The sequence below is a fragment of the Geotrypetes seraphini genome, chromosome 7 (genome assembly GCF_902459505.1).
Source record: "Geotrypetes seraphini chromosome 7, aGeoSer1.1, whole genome shotgun sequence".
In the NCBI taxonomy this organism is placed as follows: domain Eukaryota; kingdom Metazoa; phylum Chordata; class Amphibia; order Gymnophiona; family Dermophiidae; genus Geotrypetes; species Geotrypetes seraphini.
Genome location: NC_047090.1, coordinates 9,239,770 through 9,258,289, shown reverse-complemented (window position 1 = coordinate 9,258,289; position 18,520 = coordinate 9,239,770). Strand labels below are relative to the sequence as shown.

The following is an 18,520-nucleotide window of genomic DNA, read 5'->3' as shown; positions in this document are numbered from 1 at the left end:
CAATAGGAAAGACACTTTCCAAACAGGTTAATCCAGTGGTCTCAAACTCGTGGCCCATCAGGTACTATTTTGAGGTCCTCAGTATGTTACCATTGTTCTGGACCATTGCCCACCTCAATGCTGTAACCTCATGCAAGCGCTTTCCTGTGTCTGTATGCGATTGTGAGGTGGAGAAATTTGTTCAAACCTTTCTTAAAACCAGCTATGTTAACTGCTCTTACTACAACCTCTGGCAATATGTTCCAGAACTTAAAAACTATTTTCCGAGTGAACAAATATTTGCCACTAAATTATCACCATAGACCACTCCTGTACAGTCCAGTCTGTGAGCAAAGTTAGAACCTAACTGGTTAGTGACTACAATTAGGACATCATAAAGACTGTCCTGAATTTAACTGCAAAGCTAACTGGGCATTGGTCCGAATATTGGCTGGTGCCTGGTTAGCTTCCGGGTGGATGGATATTGCTGTCGTGCTGCCCCCCTCCCTCACCCACGACCCAGATCACTAATCCCACCCTGCATGTATCTGAAGCTGTACAATTCCCCCCACTCCCAGGGCAACTAGAACTACCTGGTGGTTCAGAGGGGCCCATGGGCAGGAGCGATGCCCACTTGCCCCTGCTGTTGTGGCAGCCAGTGCAAAATGCATATTGTGACCTCTAGTGGAAGTCTCACTGTACATGCAGGGCCCCAAGAGTCGCCCAAGAAAAGGATAATTTTGGATCACAGACAGATCCTTGCTTAAGTTCCTGCTTGCTGCAATGTTTTATTTCTTTGTTGATAAATCACACCATCAGTAATTTTCATCTGAACAGTTTATTGTCAACAGTAATGCAACAACATTTTATTTATCAGTGGGCATGAGTAAAGTTATCCGACACTCCACTCAAATCTATCAATTAATATAAAGAAAGAGTGACATGCTTTAAAGCTGGACTCTGGACACTAGCCCTTCCCCCAGCATAGGCCCACATCAAGGCTATGGAAATAGTGAAAGGAGGAAGGGTGGGGAGATTCATTTTTGGTACCAAGTGTGGCCTACCTCAGTAAAGGACCAGCATGAGAAAATTTACATTAGTAACAAGCTTTCAAATCTAAACGTTTAAAAATGCAGTTTTCCATCCCCCTTTATTGAATGCAACTTACCAGAAAGAGGCAAAAAGAACAAAAGAGTATAATCAACCTTAATAAGAACAAAAACAATTACTATCGGGGTTGAGTGCTGGAAAACACTGAGCTGGGAATGTGGAAACGCAGCATGCCAGTCTCTCAGGAGCTACAGGTACAAGGTGGTTTTCAGCACCGTGTAGGCCATCGAGAAGGTCACTCCATACCCAATCATCCAGCCCAATCCTCTGTTAGGCTGTGGAAGGGGGATCAGGTAAGAGATGGTGTGATAGATTCTGCTTGCTGTGAAGATCCTGAAGTGTATCAACGCCATAAACAAATCAGGGCTGCTCAGAGCATACAGCAGGCCGATGCCAACAAAAGGTACGATGTTCTCCAGGTCATTGTGATGGCACCTAAAAGAGAGAGGTCAAAACTTTTTAAAAGTTATAAGTACAGTATTTTAGCACTTTGTTTGAGGTTTTGCTGGGTACTTGTGACCCGGACTGGCCACCAGTGAAGCAGGGTTTGGGTTTGGTGGACCTTTGGTCTTAACCAGTCTGACTATTCTTATATTCTTAACCTATTTCTGTTGACCTTAATCTAATTTTTTTCTATTTGCATTTTTTGTAGCTTTAAAGCGCGAAAGATTGATGAATATTTTTTGGCCTCTTAGGTTCTCGAATAAAATCCAGATTGTGCATTTCTTCCCCACGTCTCATTCTCTTGGTCAGATGTTATTCCTCCAGAATAGGAAGAAAAGAGGGAACAATTGTTCTATAATTTTAAACTGCCTTGCAATTACCTCTCTGTTTATTTTAACAAACCAGAAACTTTTGGGATCACACCCTGGCTGTACTATGCTGACATATAGATGCTATAGTATTGTTCTGGAAACTTGTCAAGAAGAGAGGGCAGCTTGCAAAGATCGCTAGCACCGGTGATCTTCTCTGCAGGCTGCTGATATGAGGTAAATTGATGCGCGGGAGGCCAGGGGAAACCCGCAGGCCTTCCGGGGGGGAGGGAGAGAGACGACAGGCCTTCAGGGGTGGTAGTACAGGCCTTTTGGGGGGACAGGCACGCCTTCAGGGGTGATGATACAGGCATGCCTTCAACGGGGGGTGGGGGGGAAGACAGGCCTTTAGGGGTGGTGGCAGAGGCCTTCAGGGATAGTGGTACAGGCTTTCAGGTGGGGGTTCAGAGACGTGCATATGCTGGACTTTGGGGGGAAGAAATAATGGGTCTAAAAACAGAGGAGAGGGAGAGATATGGTGGACAATGGGATTTAGGGAAGGAAGGAACAGAAAGGGAGAGAAGTTGGACACAAGGGATGGTGTGGAGGGGGGGATAGAGATACTGGACAGGAGGGTAGTTGGGAAAAGAAAAGGAGAGATGGTGGACCCTGGGGTGGTGGAGAAGGAGGTAGATGTTTTGGATGAAAGAGTAGTTGAGAAAAGGTGGATCTGTGGATGAAGACGAAAAAAAGGAAAGATGACAGAGCTCCGGGGGAGGGAAGGGAAACGGAAGGGGAGGACAGAGATAGAAGATGGATGGTTAGCACGGAGAAAGAAGAAAGGAGGAGACCCTGGCAAGCAAGTTATCAGAAGACAACCAGAGCCTGGGACCAACAAGATTTGAATAATGACCAGACAACAAAAATTTAGAAAAAATAATTTTATTTTCTGTTTTGTGATTACATTTTGTCAGATTTGAAATGTGTATCCTGCCAGAGCTGGTCTTAGACCGCAAACGTGAGCTAGGATTTAACAGAGAGAGGAAAAGTTTTTTTTGTTTGTTTACACCACAGCGCCAGTATGGTTAGGAGAAGGCAAAGGGGGTGAAGAGGCTATAAAATAAACCCACCAGGATGTTTGAAAAAAAACAAACACAAACACAAAACACCCCCCAAATTGGGCAGGAAAATCGAATGAATAGGCTGAATCGAAATTTTTTTTCCTGAATCGGGCAGCAATACTGTGTACAGACAACCGATTCCATAAAAAGGACCTTTATGTACACATGTACTGGCACAACTTTGAAATCCCCTGGAAAATACAAAGTCTACTCCGTAGTCATTAATAAGTAACCTATCCTGCAGATGTCTTAAATTGATCCTAAACCCAAATGATTCGTAAATGAAAACCAGACTCGATGCAGAGCAACGGACTTTGTAGGAAAATACACTTTTCCACACTTGCCAAGCATGCTGGTGGCTGTCTCGGCATATCTCTGTGTTAACCCTTTATTTGGCATTGTTGCTCAGAAGCAACATGTGTTTCCATGGCTCTTATGGGAGATCCGCATATCCAAATGCCTGTTACTTGGCACTGTTACTCTCATTACGCAAAGCAGCCATTTCAGCATCTGCCAATTAAAGGGTTAAGGTTATTCAGCAATGGTTACGCAATCTCAGTGTAGCAATCTCTTCTGTGGCAGATCGAGCCACAAAAGTTGAGCCAAACACCTTTAATTAAACAGTTGCAAGAGAGGGTAAAACTCTACAAGGAAAGAAAATGAATTTGCAATCGAGAGCATCTGAATTGTCCAGAGATAAATAGTCTTCTAGATATGGAGTAACCTTGGCTGGCAAAGATCTAGACCAGGGGTAGGCAATGCTGGTCCTCGAGAGCCACTGGCAGGTTAGGTTTTCAGGATATCCACAAGAATTATCCCAGGACAAGCAGGCATGATATTCTCACATGTGGGTGACGTCATCTACGGAGCCCCGGCGCGGACAGCTTTTCAAGCAAACTTGATTGAAGTTTCAAGTTTGCACACTGCACCACGCATGTGCATGCCTTCTCGCCCACTAGAGGGCGCATCCCACCTCGTGGTCCTCAGTTCAAATTTTTCCGCGGAGCAAGAAAGCCCTGTGGATCTGAGCTCCAGTGTTTTTGCCTTCTAGCTGCCGCGTTTAGTTTGTTTTCCCTTCGAATTAGTTCGCGGTGCTGTTTTTCTTTTCGGTTCCTTTCAAAAAAAAAAAAAAAAAAAAAGTCTTTCGTTTTTCCTCGGACTCCGGGGGCTCCCGGAATCCGTGGCCGCGGGACGTCGGTACGTTCCCGGCCTTCTTCTTTTTCTTCGTGGATGTCCCGTCCTGTTACGGGATTCAAAAAGTGCAGCCGGTGTGAAAGGTTGCTTTCCATCACCGACCCTCACCGGTGGTGCATTGTCTGCCTTGGGCCCGAACATCCGACAGACTCGTGTGATCGCTGTGCTACCTTCCAAAACAGGGCCCTCCGTCGCCGTAAGGCAAGAATGGCCGAATTGTTCGCCGTCGACGCACCTAAGGCCTCGACGTCGGCCTCGGCTTCGGCCCCGGCCTTGACCTCGGCCTCGGCGTCCTTGGGGGCCTCGGCCTCGCCTCGGCCCTCTTCCTCGAAGGCGTCGTCAGTGAAGCAAGCTTCGGGTAAGTCCTCTGTTCTATCCCCTTCAGCAAAGAAGCCATCCTCGAGTCAGGCCAAGGCGGGTGGGTCGACCCCGGCCCCGCATCGGACCTCGACTCCGCACACCCCGAGGGAATACTCGAGACCGAGGTCGCCCTCCAGGGAGTGTGCCCCGGACTCGGAACTCCCCACCTTCGTGGGGATTCCGGCCTTCCAGGATCTCCTCCGAGCTCTGATCTCATCGGAGCTGTCGGGAGCCCTGGAAGTGTTGCAGCGTGCTGCGGTTCCGGCGGCCTCGACCTCGGCCGGGGCGCCTTCGGTCTCGGAGGCCCCGGCCTCGGCTCCCTCGGGAGCCCCGACCTCGGCGACCTCGGTCTCGGGTACGGTGGCCCCGTTCACCTCGGCCTCGGCCCCGCCCCGGACCTCGACCTCGGGGGAACCCCCTGAGCGGAGTGTAAGGCCCAAGGAAAAGTTGCGCAGAGTGCGCCGTCTTTCCTCAAGTTCAAGTTTCAAGTTTTATTAGGATTTTATATACCGCCTATCAAGGATATCTAAGCAGTTTTTACAATCAGGTACTCAAGCATTTTCCCTCTCTGTCCCGGTGGGCTCACAATCTATCTAACGTACCTGGGGCTATGGAGGATTAAGTGACTTGCCCAGGGTCACAAGGAGCAGCGCGGGGTTTGAACCCACAACCCCAGGGTGCTGAGGCTGTAGATCCAACCACTGCGCCACACACTCCTCCTCTTCCTCCGGGTCTTCCAGACACGCCTCGCCCTCGACGCGACCTCGGACGGGGCGTCGATCGAGGAAGTCTAAGCGACCCCGAGGCTCGCCTCGGCGCGACCGCTCCTCGTCGTTCGGGGGCGAGGCGCTGCAGGTGTCGGAGTTGCGCCTCGACAATCCGAGGCTCCTCCGCTCACCTCATGGGAAATCTTCCCGGGCCGCCTCGCCGAGGAAACGGGAGAGTGTCCCACGAACCCCTGGGTCCTCACCCAAGGGCTCTGCGAGGAGGATAACTTCCCCTTCCCCCTCGAGGGCCCTCGAGAGGGGATCCTGGGATTCGGGATCGGTTAGGGATCCTCATTATTCCCATGAGGCCTCCCCCCTCTCCTCGGTGGGGCGGTCGAGAACCCCGTCTCCCCAGGCTAGGCCGTCCTCATTTTCATCCTTCGTTCAGGACATGGCCCAAGCCCTGGGGATTGACCTGATGGTAGGCTCTCGGTATTCCAAAGAATTTTTGGAGGAACAGGACCTCCCCACTCTTCCTAGGGAGGTGCCTAGACTCCCTCTCAACAGTGTCCTTCTGCAAACCTGGCTGAATAACTTGTCAAACCCTCTTACAGTCACGTCTGTGCCTTCAAAAATGGAATCGAAGTATAGGACGATTCCCCCTAAAGGGTTCGATAAGGCGCAGCTCTCACACCAGTCTCTTCTGGTGGAGTCTGCTCTTAAAAAATCACAGCCCTCACGGGTTTCTGCGGCGGTTCCACCAGGCAGGGAGGGGCGGACCCTGGACAAGTTTGGCCGTCGCCTCTATTCAAATTCCCTGATGGCCACCAGGGTTCTAAATTACGCCTTCACCTTTTCCTCCTATTTGCGTGGTATGGTGAAGGACCTTCCTCAATATCGAAACTCGTTACCGGACTCCCAAAGAGCAGGATTCGATAAGTTTATGTCCAACCTGTCTCAATTGCGGTTGTACCTATTCCACGCAGTGTACGACGCCTTTGAGCTGGTTTCGAGGGTGTCGGCCCTCGCGGTGGCCATGCGCCGCTTGGCCTGGCTTCGCACCCTCGACATGGACCCAAACCTGCAGGAACGCCTGGCAGACTTGCCCTGTGTGGGGTCCGAGTTATTCGACGAGTCATTGGATGCGGCGACCAAACGCTTGTCGGAACAGGAGCGCTCTCTAGCATCCCTGGTCCGCCCCAAACCTAGACCCCCGCCGCAGAAACCCTTTCGGCCTCCGCCGCGCCGATACCCTCAGAAGTCGACTCCGGCTTTCTCGAGACCGCCTCCGAGACGTCCGTCTCAGCGAGGCAGAGGGGGACAAACCCAAGCCCAGGCGCAGGGCCCTTCTAAGCCCGCGCCTTCTTTTTGACGGGCTGAGCGGACGGGGCGGGTTCCCCTCCGCACTTTCTCAGGAACCCCTTCCTATCGGGGGCCGTCTTCGGTCCTTCCGGGAGGCATGGACCGGGATTACCTCAGACGCTTGGGTGCTCCGGATCGTCTCCGAGGGCTACTCGCTCAACTTTGTGTCCTCGCCGCCGGACAGTCCCCCAAGTTTAGTCCCCTGCAACCGTTCGCAGCTACCGACCCTTATAACCGAAGCAAAAGCCCTCTTGAAGCTTCGGGCGGTCGAGCCGGTCCCCAAGGATCAGTGGGGTACGGGGTTTTACTCCCGCTACTTTTTGGTCCCAAAAAAGACCGGGGACCTGCGCCCCATACTGGACCTCAGGAAGCTCAACAAATTCCTGGCCCGGGAGAAGTTTCGAATGCTATCTCTCCCGGTTTTGTACCCCCTCTTGGGGGAAGGGGACTGGATGTGCTCCCTCGACCTGAAGGAAGCATACACCCACGTTCCGGTGCACCCCGCCTGTCGAAGATTCTTACGATTCCAGGTGGGGGACCTCCACCTCCAGTACAGGGTACTGCCCTTCGGCCTGGCCGCGTCCCCACGAGTATTCACGAAGTGCATGGTGGTGGTTGCAGCAGCCCTCAGGTCACGTGGACTCCATGTGTTCCCTTACCTGGACGATTGGCTCATCAAAGCCCCGACCAGGGAGGGGGTTATCTCAGCGACCCGACAGTCTATTACCTCCCTGCAAACTCTCGGGTTCGAGATAAACTTTCCAAAGTCTCAGTTGAGGCCGTCGCAGTCTCTTCAATTCATAGGTGCGGTGCTGGACACGGTGCACCTACGCTCCTACCTGCCGACCCAGCGGTTGGAAGCCTTGGTACGGATGAGCCGCCAGGTCTCCCAACTATCGAGGGTGTCGGCCAAGCGCATGATGATGCTGCTGGGCCATATGGCCTCGACGGTACATGTCACGCCGTTTGCGAGGCTACACCTGAGGATCCCTCAGTGGACCCTCGCGTCCCAGTGGCGTCAGGAGTGCGACCCGGTGTCTCGCCTCATTTCGGTAACTCCGCCCTTGCGGAAATCGCTGCGTTGGTGGACAGACTCTTCAAATCTGTCCATGGGGCTATTGTTTCGCACTCCGCCTTTTCGCAAGGTCCTGACCACGGACTCCTCGGAGTACGCGTGGGGAGCCCATCTCGACGGTCTTCGCACGCAGGGCCTGTGGTCGACAGAAGACCGTCAGTGTCATATCAACGTGCTAGAGCTGCGAGCCATCTTCCTAGCACTTCGAGCCTTCGTTCACATATTGCAGGACCAGGTGGTCCTCGTCCGCACGGACAATCAGGTGGCAATGTATTATGTGAACAAGCAGGGAGGAACGGGGTCATGGCCCCTCTGCTCCGAAGCTCTTCGCCTCTGGGAGTGGGCGGCCTCCCGGAACATCTTCCTCCGGGCGGTCTACATCCAAGGAGAACGGAATTGCCTGGCGGACAAACTGAGTCGACTTCTGCAACCGCACGAGTGGACTCTACACTCAGCAGTTCTACGCGAGGTTTTCGCTCGCTGGGGAACGCCACAGGTGGATCTGTTTGCCTCTCCGGAGACACACAAACTACCACTATATTGTTCTCGGATGTACTCGCAGGACCGTCTGGAAGCGGATGCCTTCCTACTCGACTGGGAAGGGAGGTTCCTGTATGCATTCCCTCCGTTCCCTCTGATCATGCGAACGTTGGTACACCTAAAATCGTCCACGGCCACGATGATTCTCATAGCACCTCGGTGGCCGCGTCAGCACTGGTTCTCCCTGCTGCTCCAGCTCAGTGCCAGGGAGCCTCTCCCCCTGCCTGTCTCTCCTTCTCTGCTGTCTCAGAGTCAAGGATCCATGTTACATCCCAATCTGCAGTCATTGCACCTGACAGCCTGGTTTCTTGTTCCCTGACTCCTCCGGACCTGTCTCAATCGGTGAAGGAGGTGTTGGAAGCCTCCCGCAAGATCTCGACGAGGCTTTGCTATGCGCAGAAATGGACCAGGTTTTCCACCTGGTGCTCGTCTTTTCACCTGGATCCGGTATCAGTTCCGGTATCCTCGGTTTTAGAATATTTGTTTCATTTGTCGCGCTCCGGCTTGAAAACCACTTCGGTGCGGGTTCATCTCAGTGCGATTTCTGCTTTCCACCAACCTCTGGAGGGACGCCCTCTGTCACTCCATCCCTTGGTGACACGCTTCATGAAAGGGTTACTCAGGGTTTGTCCCCCTCTTAAGCCTCCGTCTGTCGTGTGGAATTTGAATGTGGTTCTGGCTCAACTGATGAAACCCCCGTTTGAGCCACTCAACAAGTCCCTCTTGAAATTTCTGACTTGGAAGGCGGTGTTTCTAATTGCCCTCACCTCCGCCAGGCGGATTGGGGAGTTGCAAGCCTTGGTTGCGGACCCTCCTTTCACTGTCTTTCATCACGACAAGGTGGTTCTCCGCACCCATCCTAAGTTTTTACCTAAAGTTGTTTCTGACTTCCACCTCAATCAGTCCATTGTCCTTCCTGTGTTCTTCCCGAAGCCCCACTCCCATCCTGGCGAGACGGCGCTTCACACGCTTGACTGTAAGAGGGCGTTGGCATATTATCTTCAACGCACCAGGTCTCATCGGAAGGTTCCTCAATTGTTTTTGTCCTTCGATCCCAATCGATTAGGGCATCCAGTTTCCAAGCGCACTCTGTCTAACTGGTTGGCCGCTTGCATTTCCTTTTGCTACGCTCAGGCTGGCCTTCCTCCCCCGGGTCGAGTCACGGGGCACAAGGTCCGGGCGATGGCAGCTTCGATAGCTTTCCTCCGATCCACTCCGATGGAGGACATATGTAAGGCTGCCACTTGGTCTTCGGTTCATACATTCACCTCTCATTACTGCCTGGACACTTTATCCAGGAGTGACGGCCGGTTTGGCCAGTCAGTTTTGCAAAATCTGTTTTCCTAAATTGCCATCCTCCCACCTGCCCTTTTTTGGTTAGCTTGGAGGTCACCCACATGTGAGAATATCATGCCTGCTTGTCCTGGGATAAAGCACAGTTACTTACCGTAACAGGTGTTATCCAGGGACAGCAGGCATATATTCTCACAACCCGCCCACCTCCCCGGGGATGGCTTCCTTGCTAGTTATGGAACTGAGGACCACGAGGTGGGATGCGCCCTCTAGTGGGCGAGAAGGCATGCACATGCGTGGTGCAGTGTGCAAACTTGAAACTTCAATCAAGTTTGCTTGAAAAGCTGTCCGCGCCGGGGCTCCGTAGATGACGTCACCCACATGTGAGAATATATGCCTGCTGTCCCTGGATAACACCTGTTACGGTAAGTAACTGTGCTATATGCACGAGATAGATTTGATTCTCAAGGAGGCAGTGCATGGAAATCCTCAAACATATTCATTGTGGATATCCTGAAAACTTGACCTGCCTGAGGCTCTTGAGGACCGGAATTGCCTACCCTGGTCTAACCAAAGGAGACCCCACCCTCCCCCACCCAAAATCATTCTATAAGGAAGCATAAAATCAGAATGCAGCTCAGCGAGCCACTGCTTTGTAAATTTTAAGACTGTAGCATTAAGGTGTGAAAAGCAACTCGGATTTTTCGTGAGTATGAAGCTGTAGAGCAGTGGTTCCCAACCCTGTCCTGGAAAACCACCAGAGTCTCGGGTTTTTGGGATAACCCTAATGAATATGCATGAGAGAGATTTGCATATAATGGAGGTGACAGGCATGCAAATCTGCCCTTGCATAGTCATTAGGGCTATCCTGAAAACCTCTCTGGCTGATGGTTCTTCAGGTCAGGGTTGAGAACCACTGCTGTAGAGGATCGGTCTAGACCCCTGGTCTAGACTAGAGACATTAAAGATAGCTTTGCTACTCCACTGAATCTGCTATTTGTGGCCAACTGTTACACACTTTGGGGAGTGTACAAATAGCACAGTATACCTATCTAGGCAAGAAGGGCATCTAGACCCCGTTAGTTCAAATGCGAATCACATTAGCCAACGCGTCACCCATTCGTTCAACATCTGACCATTTTAAAGTAAGCTCTGATGGACTTCTCTTGAGGCTTTGATCAGGACTTGGGTGTTGGGATAATTTTCTATTTCCACTGTACACACCATCAGACCACATACGGCATGGCAGATGCCAACTTGGTATCAAATGTGTTCTCCAAAGCAAAATGGCGCCATTTCCTTCAATGTGTACTATAAGTTCCAAGAGAGAGCCGACACCCCCGCATGAGAGGATTTAGGCAAACAGGGAATAAATTGGAATGATCCAGCTTTGACCAGCCCGCACCTTGCGTAATTAAGAGATGTTGCTTTCCTACCTGCGCACCCGCTCCACGTCGTCATCAAACCGCACAAATTTCTTAACACTTTCGTCTTTAATGTTATGAACAGCGTCTTCCGGATTGGCAAATGCCTAGACACAAGGGATGAGTTGATTTAGTTTCATTTGATACCATAAAATTAGATTATAAATCTAGGAAAAGAAGTACAATTACAACTGGAAACAAACATTGGCACAAGGAAACTAAGGAATACCACAAAGAGGACACCGAGAAGAGACGGGTAACAAGACTTCTGAACAAATGCATTCTACTTAAAGCCCTATGCAGTGGAAGCCCCGGCACCTCTCCACCCCCTCCCCCACAACACGCTCGTGTCCTCCCTTCCCCGCCTCTCCCACCCCCCCACCATACCTCTTTAAAATCTTTGCCAGTGCGAGCAACTACTCCAGCCTGTTGCTCACGCCAGCCTGGCTCCCTCTGAAATCACTTCCAGGTGACATCAGAGGGAAACAAGTGCAAGGAGCAGGCTGGAGAAGCTGCTCATTCTGGCAAAGATTTAAAGAGGTACGGGGATGGGAAGGAAGGGGGCGAGTGTGGCATGGAGGCACGGAAGGAGCATGGGAGGCGGGAATGCTATCACCCTGGGCGCCTCCCACCTGATCCAGTCCCTCCCCTTTCCTACCCACCTTGTGAACCTTATCTTTCCAAAAGAAGTGAGCTCAGGATCAAAAGTAATATGTGCTTATATTGCACATTGGCTTGGAGCTTGCATTCTCACTATTGTCTTTAGGCAAAGACAGGAGAGGAAGCTGTAGTATACAGTTTACCAGACTTACAAATGTGATCCACTGACTGAAAAGGTATGAGAAATGGGGTTAAATGTATATACTAGTATTACCCAATTCGATTCAGCCTACGGAACTGATTTTTCAATTCGATTTTCCCACCCAATCAGGCATTTTTTTATTTATTTATTTTTTTTCAAACGTCCTGGCAGGATGATTTTGTAGATAACAAAAAGAAGTCCAACAGATATGCAGTGAAAGTCAGTCAACCGAAGCAAGAAAGAGCTGCACTGTTTTACTTGAATCTTATGCCAATTCATTCTACAACACAAGGTTCTCTTTTGAGCGACATTGATATTATTGGACCCCTGAGGAAGGAGTGTTCTTCAAAACACAGACCAAGTTGGGTCCCTTCTTCTCATTTATGAGAATCACCAGTTGGATCATCACAAACTATTTATTTATTCCAATAAAGTTGCCGTATTCTGTACATCAACTCTGCAGTTCTCTTTTTTGCTTAGGTTCATTTTGTAACCTTTCCACCCACCCTGCCCCCCTCTGCCCTCTCCAACCCCATGTTGGAACTTTTCCTCTCCGTTAGGGTCTAACTTATGCTCGCTGTCCAACACCAGCTCTGGCAGGATACACATTTCAAATCTGACCTATTGGAATAAAAAAATAGGAAATAAAATTTTTTCTTCTACCTTCTACTGCCATATCTAACACTTGTTTCTTTCCCACTGTTTACCATCCCTCTCTCTCCCTGCCTTGTGCCCTGGGTCAAACCTCTCTATTTCCCTCCATGCAGCACCTTTCCCTTCCTCCCCTCCATTATGATGTACATTTCTTTCTCTCCCCATGCACTCTCTCTCCCTGCCCCCCACCCTGTGTGCAACATGTCTCCCTCCCCTCCATCATTTGAAGGATTTCTCCCTCACATCTTTCTACCTCTGTTTCATCTCTCCCTTCCTCTCCTTTGCCCCAATTCTTCCTATCCCCCCATGCAGCATCTTTCCTCCCCTCCCAAAGAAGCACCCCCAACTTCCCACCGTGAGACTGACATACCTCCAAGGCATCCTTAAGCAGCGGCAGCGCTCTGAACGGCTTGCTTCGCGGCCTTCCCCGCCAGGGCTTCCCTCTGTCGCATCCCTGATAACATCATTAGGGACACGGCAGGGGGAAGCCTGCAAACCAGGCTGTTCAGACTGCTGCCCCTGTTTTAGGAGGCCTTGGAGGTATGTCAGGGTTTGGGGGGTGGGGTGGAAGGGTCGCTGAATCAGCGAGTCCGATTTTCTTGGACAATGAAAATTGATTCACCGAAGTGAGTCAGCAAATTGGGCAGCACTAGTATATACTGCCTCTCTTGCATCAGGCTACAGCATGATTAATGATAAAAAGTTATAAAGCAATCAAAAAAAACCCCAGCAAAATCTGAGATATGAGCAAAAGGGGCATCAAATGGTGACTTGAGATAAAAAAAAAAGGTTGTGTAAAGAAAAGTGAGTAATCCACAGCTGCTAGCACAGTGGAGGAATGTCTTGGGGAACCAGGTCAAATCCCCACCGCAATTTATTTTGATCTTGGGTAAATCTCTGAACTCTTCCCTGCCTAGATTATAAACCCTCCAGGAACAGGAAAACACCTACTATGCCCAAAAGTACCTTCAGCTACTCAGCTAAACCCAAAATTCCTTCCCTAATGCTTCTGGAAGGTAATAGTATCTTTCAAAGGGTTACCATAGGGCTCCAGAAAAAAGGAGGAAGGATTGAGACATCCATTGCTTTCAGTGGGAAGTAAAAGCCGGATGTCTCGATCCATCATCCTTTTCCGGGAGCTATAAGGTTACCCTAATCTTTCATCTCATTCAGAGACAGTGAAATAAGTTTCCAAACAGACATAAGAAAGTTCCAGTGCATAGCTTTAAGCGTAGAGAGCTGATATGGACAGAAAGCTCTCCCCGGGCTATATGGCTGAATCTAAGAACTCAAAAGGTGCAGGGGCCAAGCCATCCAAAACTGTGAAAAACTGAACGACTAACCCACAGACCTAGAGCTACAAAAGCCTCCCGACATCTCAGAGATTCTTAATGGTAAACTCCTTCCACAGCCACCATGGATTTCATCTAGCTGCCCCCATTGCCTGGAATAAATTACCAGAGTTTGTCCGCCATGCCCCTTCCCTTGTTTAAAAGCAGACTGAAAACCCACCTTTTTTATACAGCCTTCAATCCTTAACCCTACTCGGCTGCCCACCAACCCAGCCAGCAGATTAACCATTCCCCTTAACTGTGTCCATGACATCCTATTTCTCTGTTTAGATTGTAGTTCTATGGAGCAGGGATTGTCTACTGTCTGTTTTACACCTTTCAGCGCTATAGAAATAATAAATAGTAGCAGTAGTAGTCTTCTTTGTGGCTCTTTACAGTGCTGTGTACGTCTGGTAGCGCTATAGAAATAATTCATAGTAGTAGTGTGAAGAGTTTCAGTCTTTGGGAAGCAGAGCTGAGATTGTGATGTCATAATGCCTCATTCCACCAATAAAGCCAACCGCATCAGTGATGTCACAATGGCTAGATTGTCCTGTTCAACCCAGCCAGCTGATTAACCGTTCCCCTTAACTGTATCCATGACCTCCTGTTTGTCTGTTTAGATTGTAAGATCTTTGGAGCAGGGACCGTCTTCTTTGTGACTCTGTACAGCCCTGCGTACGTCTGGTAGCGCTAGAGAAATAATTCATAATAGTGGTAGTAGTAGATCTATCCCTAAGCAGGTCACCAAACACCATTACAGATCACTTTTGCCCCAGAACGGGACACCACAGTTTTGAGATCTCAGTCATAGTGCATCTCGGCAGCCTCTTCATCTTACCTTTCTCGTTATGCGGAAGTAAGCCGTGACTAAGCTCATCAGCATCATTTTCACTAGCACAATGGTTGAGTGGGTGACATAAGCCAAGAACACTTCATTCTCCATTAACTTGGTTAGTTCGGCCATGTTTTGTGCGTTCCGTTCAAATCCTACAAAACATTTCACCAAAAAAAGAGAAGGAAAATGGGCAAGTGAACCAAAATGGCTTCCCTTTCCCTCCAAGTCAGTAAATGATGAAGCCAAGAATCGCTTTGTCCAGTATCTCCCCCATTTTATATCTAAGTAAGTAATTCCAAAGTTTGATAAAGTATCCAAAAAATGGCCAAAAGGCTAACGGGTATTTCTATCGCGAAACTAACTTGAGGTCTTTTCCCCAATGTCCAAGTGTTTTGAACTGCTAAAAGCAAAAACACTTTAATGGGGCCATAAATATCATCATTGGTCACACACCCCCAGTATATTTTTTCTTTTTTATTCGTGTTAATTACACCTAAATTTATGTGCATTGAAAAGGCATACTTGTGTGACCGATAACAGGCAGCATTAATGTGATTCTTCCTAAACAATTCTCATTACTTCGCGATAGAAATAAAATCTGAAATATTAGTAACAGAAACTATCCTATCCATTATTGTTTTGCCTTTTGATATCTAAGTAAGTAAACCACTCTGTGACCCAGGTAAAGATGAAGGAGTTTAAATCACAGTGCAGCAGCTTGGACATAAAAAAGGAATTTTTATGTCCTGAAGCTTTAAAACATAGACCCCAGTCCCATTTCCATGTGACCACAACCATCTCAAGCATTGTGTCCTCGACGGAAAAGCTGGCACATGTCACCTTTGGAGTCCAGAACATCCACAGCCTTGCAAACGAGTCCTGTATTTGGAGTGTGTGTCACTAGCTAAGTCTGAGGACAGAGAGCTGAAGCGACTTGCTCCAGGTCACACAGTGAGTGATAGAGATGAGAAGCAAAGTGAAGAGTACAACAGTCCCTAATGAATATTCATGAAAGGGGTACCAGGCATCAAAACTGGTCATGCATATTCACCAGGGATGAAAACTGAATTTGTGGACCGCACTACCATAGGGGAAGGGATTGTAAACCTAAGGTCCTACTTCAATGCCAACTTGGCATGCTAGAATATTTGTCTTCCAAAACCAAACCCCACAAAATAATCAAAATATTCTATAGAAACATAAGTGACATGCAATAAAGATGCTAGAGGAGTTGGGTCCATGAGATCTAGGAAATGGGACACCTGACAAAAGGGTCTGGATTTGGTAGGGGGAACATATAATGAGACGAGGCTGGCAGATCTCAGTATCATGAGAACATAAGAATAACCTTATTTATTTATTCATTCATTCAATTTTCTATACCCTTCTCCTAGAGGAGCTCAGAATAGTTTACATTAATTTATTCAGGTACTAAAACATTTTTCCCTGTCTATCCCTGCGGACTCACAATCTATCTAATGGGCAAGGGGGGGATTAAGTGACTTGCCCGGGGGGGGGGGGGGTCAAGGAGCAGTGTGTGTTTGAACCCACAACCTCAGGGTGCTGAGGCTGTAGCTTTAACCACTGCACCACTCTAGAAATCAAATTGTAGAAAAAGTGAGCCAAGTAAAGGGCAATCCAGCCATTGTGACATCACTGATGAGGTTGGCTCTTATTGGTGGAATGAGACATTATGATGTCACAATACCAGCTCTGCTTATCAGAGGCTGAAACTTTTCACACTTTATGTAGTCAATTTTCTATATTGTTCTCCCAGGGGAGCTCAGAATGGTTTACATGAATTTATTCAGGTACTCAAGTATTTTTCCCTGTCTATCCCTGCGGGCTCACATATCTAATGTACCTGGGGCAATGGGGGGATTAAGCAACTAGCCCAGGGTCACAAGGATCAGTGTGAGGTTTGAACCCACAACCTCTGGGTGCTAAGGCTGTAGCTTTAACCACTGCGCCACACACTGGGTCAGACTAACGGTCCATCTAGCCCAGTATCTCATCTTCATGGAGGCCAATTCAGGTCCCAAGTACCTGACAAAAATTCCAAATAGTAGCAGCATTCCATGCCGGTTCATAGACAACGGCGCGAAAGACAAAAGCGCACGCCTACAATTGAGCGCAGCGTGCGCCGCTCTAAATTACAGTTTTTAGGTGCTCCGACAGGGGGTTTTGATGGGGAACCCCCCCCCCCCCCCCAGTTTACCTAATAGACATCGCGCCGGTGTTATGGGGGGTTTGGGGGGTTGTAACCCTCCACATTTTACTGTAAACTGAACTTTTTCCCTAAAAACAGGGAAAAAGTGAAGTTTTCAGTAAAATGTGGGGGGTTACAACCCCCCACACCCCCCCACAATGCGGCACGATGTCTATTAAGTACACGCCCCCCCCCCGTCGGAGCACTAAAAACAGTAATTTAGAGCGGCGCGCGCTGTGCTCAATTGTCTGGGCGCGCCTTTGTCCCGGCGCGCTTTTGACCTGACACCTTCCATGCCACCGATCCAGAGCAACCAGTGGCTTCCCCCATGTCTGTCTGAACAGCAGTTTATGAACTTTTCCTCCAAGAACTTGTCCAAACCTCTTTTTTTAAACAAGCTACATTAACTGCTCTTACCACATCCTCTGGCAATGCATTCACTGTAAAAGAAACCACCAAAAACATCTCACCCTCCTCCCATAAAAAACTGCTTCAGAGGTGTAAAGGTTGGGGAAAGGGGCCTTTGGGGGTCGTTCAGTACCAATTAAAAAAAAAAAAAAAAATCACACAAAACCCTGCAACCAGCCATGAGACACTCCAGTTCTATCCTGACACCCCACTTTTCTCAGAGCCGTTTACAATAACCGCGTTAAATCAATAAAACACAGGCAGAAAACGCCGAGTCAGCCTCTGGCATCTGAGGAGCAGGCGGGTACTTTAAACAGCAGAGGTGCAAGTTTAGGAAAATCTCTGAAACACCCCACCCCAATCCAGATCTCTTGCTGCCCCAGAGAACCTCCGACAGACTTTACGCGACTTGCGGAGATAAAGCGCGCAGTCTGTAGGGATCGCTTCAGACGTAGCCGGGAGACGCCTTCTTCTTCCTCCCAGCCTCTGACCTGCTAACTCCAAAGTCCTCTGCTTCCCCCTCCCTGGGCTGTAAAGTGCAAAGCCCACCCTCTGGACTCACAGGCCAAGGGGGAAGCTAGCAAAGCCCACCTGCACCGTGCTGCCTCGCTCCTGGACTGTGCCCGTGTGGGAGCCTTGTGCAAAGCAAAGTCGGGCTCCTCCTCTTCCTCCCGGGGCTTTGCTTAATGAATCCTCTCCCAGGAAGCCACCCCAGGCTCTGAAAGAAGTGGCCATTTGCAGGACTTTCTTCCTTATTGATTTAAAAAAAAAAAAAAAGTTCTACACTGGTTTGGTAATATTTTACTTTTCTTTTTATAAAGGCATTTCCCCATACACCCATATAAAATGCAGTTAATTAATTACTCCCAGTGGATGGTAGGCACAAAAGATGCAAAGCCCAGTTTGCACTGGTTTTTAGTTATAAAATACCTCATTCAGTTTCAAGCTTTACTTGCATTGTGCCAAAGAGGGCTGGAAAAGTCCTTTGTATCAAGTCTGTGGTTCACAATAAAACCCACCACACCTCTATCAATCAGTTGGGGAATGCATTGCTTTCTCTTGAGTAAGGAACACCAGAGAGTAGTTTAAAAGCCCAGCTCTAAATGTCAATCAAAATCAGAAATGTCTGATCCAGGGGCAGCTACTTTCCATCCTAAAACGTGCAGTTTGCATGACAATTAACACAAAAGAAGGATAGGCAACTCCACGAAGAAAACCACTAGAAGACTTAAAATGATCCAGAACACTGCGGTCCGCCTCATATTCGGCCTGAAAAAATGGGAACATGTCACCCCTTTCTACCACAAACTTCACTGGCTACCCTTTGAATCCAGAGTCCTATTCAAATTCGCCTGCTTCTG

The 18,520-nt window shown here is 49.0% G+C and overlaps 1 protein-coding gene across 4 annotated transcripts; it reads right to left on the bottom strand.

The window, feature by feature from the left end:
• Positions 1 to 798: 798 nt before the first annotated feature.
• On the bottom strand, positions 799 to 17,909 carry MGST1 (microsomal glutathione S-transferase 1). Of its 4 annotated transcripts, none has more exons than XM_033950757.1 (4): positions 17,751 to 17,904; positions 14,546 to 14,694; positions 10,930 to 11,024; positions 799 to 1,524 (listed from the first exon to the last, which is right to left on the bottom strand). In XM_033950757.1, the coding sequence occupies exons 2-4, from the start codon at positions 14,669 to 14,671 to the stop codon at positions 1,278 to 1,280; spliced, it is 468 nt and encodes a 155-aa protein (XP_033806648.1). In that variant the 5' UTR covers positions 14,672 to 14,694; positions 17,751 to 17,904; the 3' UTR covers positions 799 to 1,277. The 4 variants fall into 4 exon arrangements, with proteins under 4 accessions (XP_033806648.1, XP_033806649.1, XP_033806650.1 ...); XM_033950758.1 differs by having other exon boundaries at positions 17,722 to 17,794; XM_033950759.1 differs by lacking the exon at positions 17,751 to 17,904 and adding an exon at positions 17,516 to 17,642.
• Positions 17,910 to 18,520: the final 611 nt, after the last annotated feature.

Excerpts from the sequence above, each read along its gene's own strand:
- MGST1 (XM_033950756.1), bottom strand. The coding sequence starts at position 17,894 with ATGGCCACTTCTTTCAGAGCCTGGGGTGGCTTCCTGGGAGAGGATTCA. Across the intron at positions 11,025-17,750 it reads AGCGAGGCAGCACGGTGCAG|GCATTTGCCAATCCGGAAGA; the intron begins GTGGGCTTTGCT and ends CCTTGTGTCTAG. Across the intron at positions 1,525-10,929 it reads GACGTGGAGCGGGTGCGCAG|GTGCCATCACAATGACCTGG; the intron begins GTAGGAAAGCAA and ends TCTCTCTTTTAG.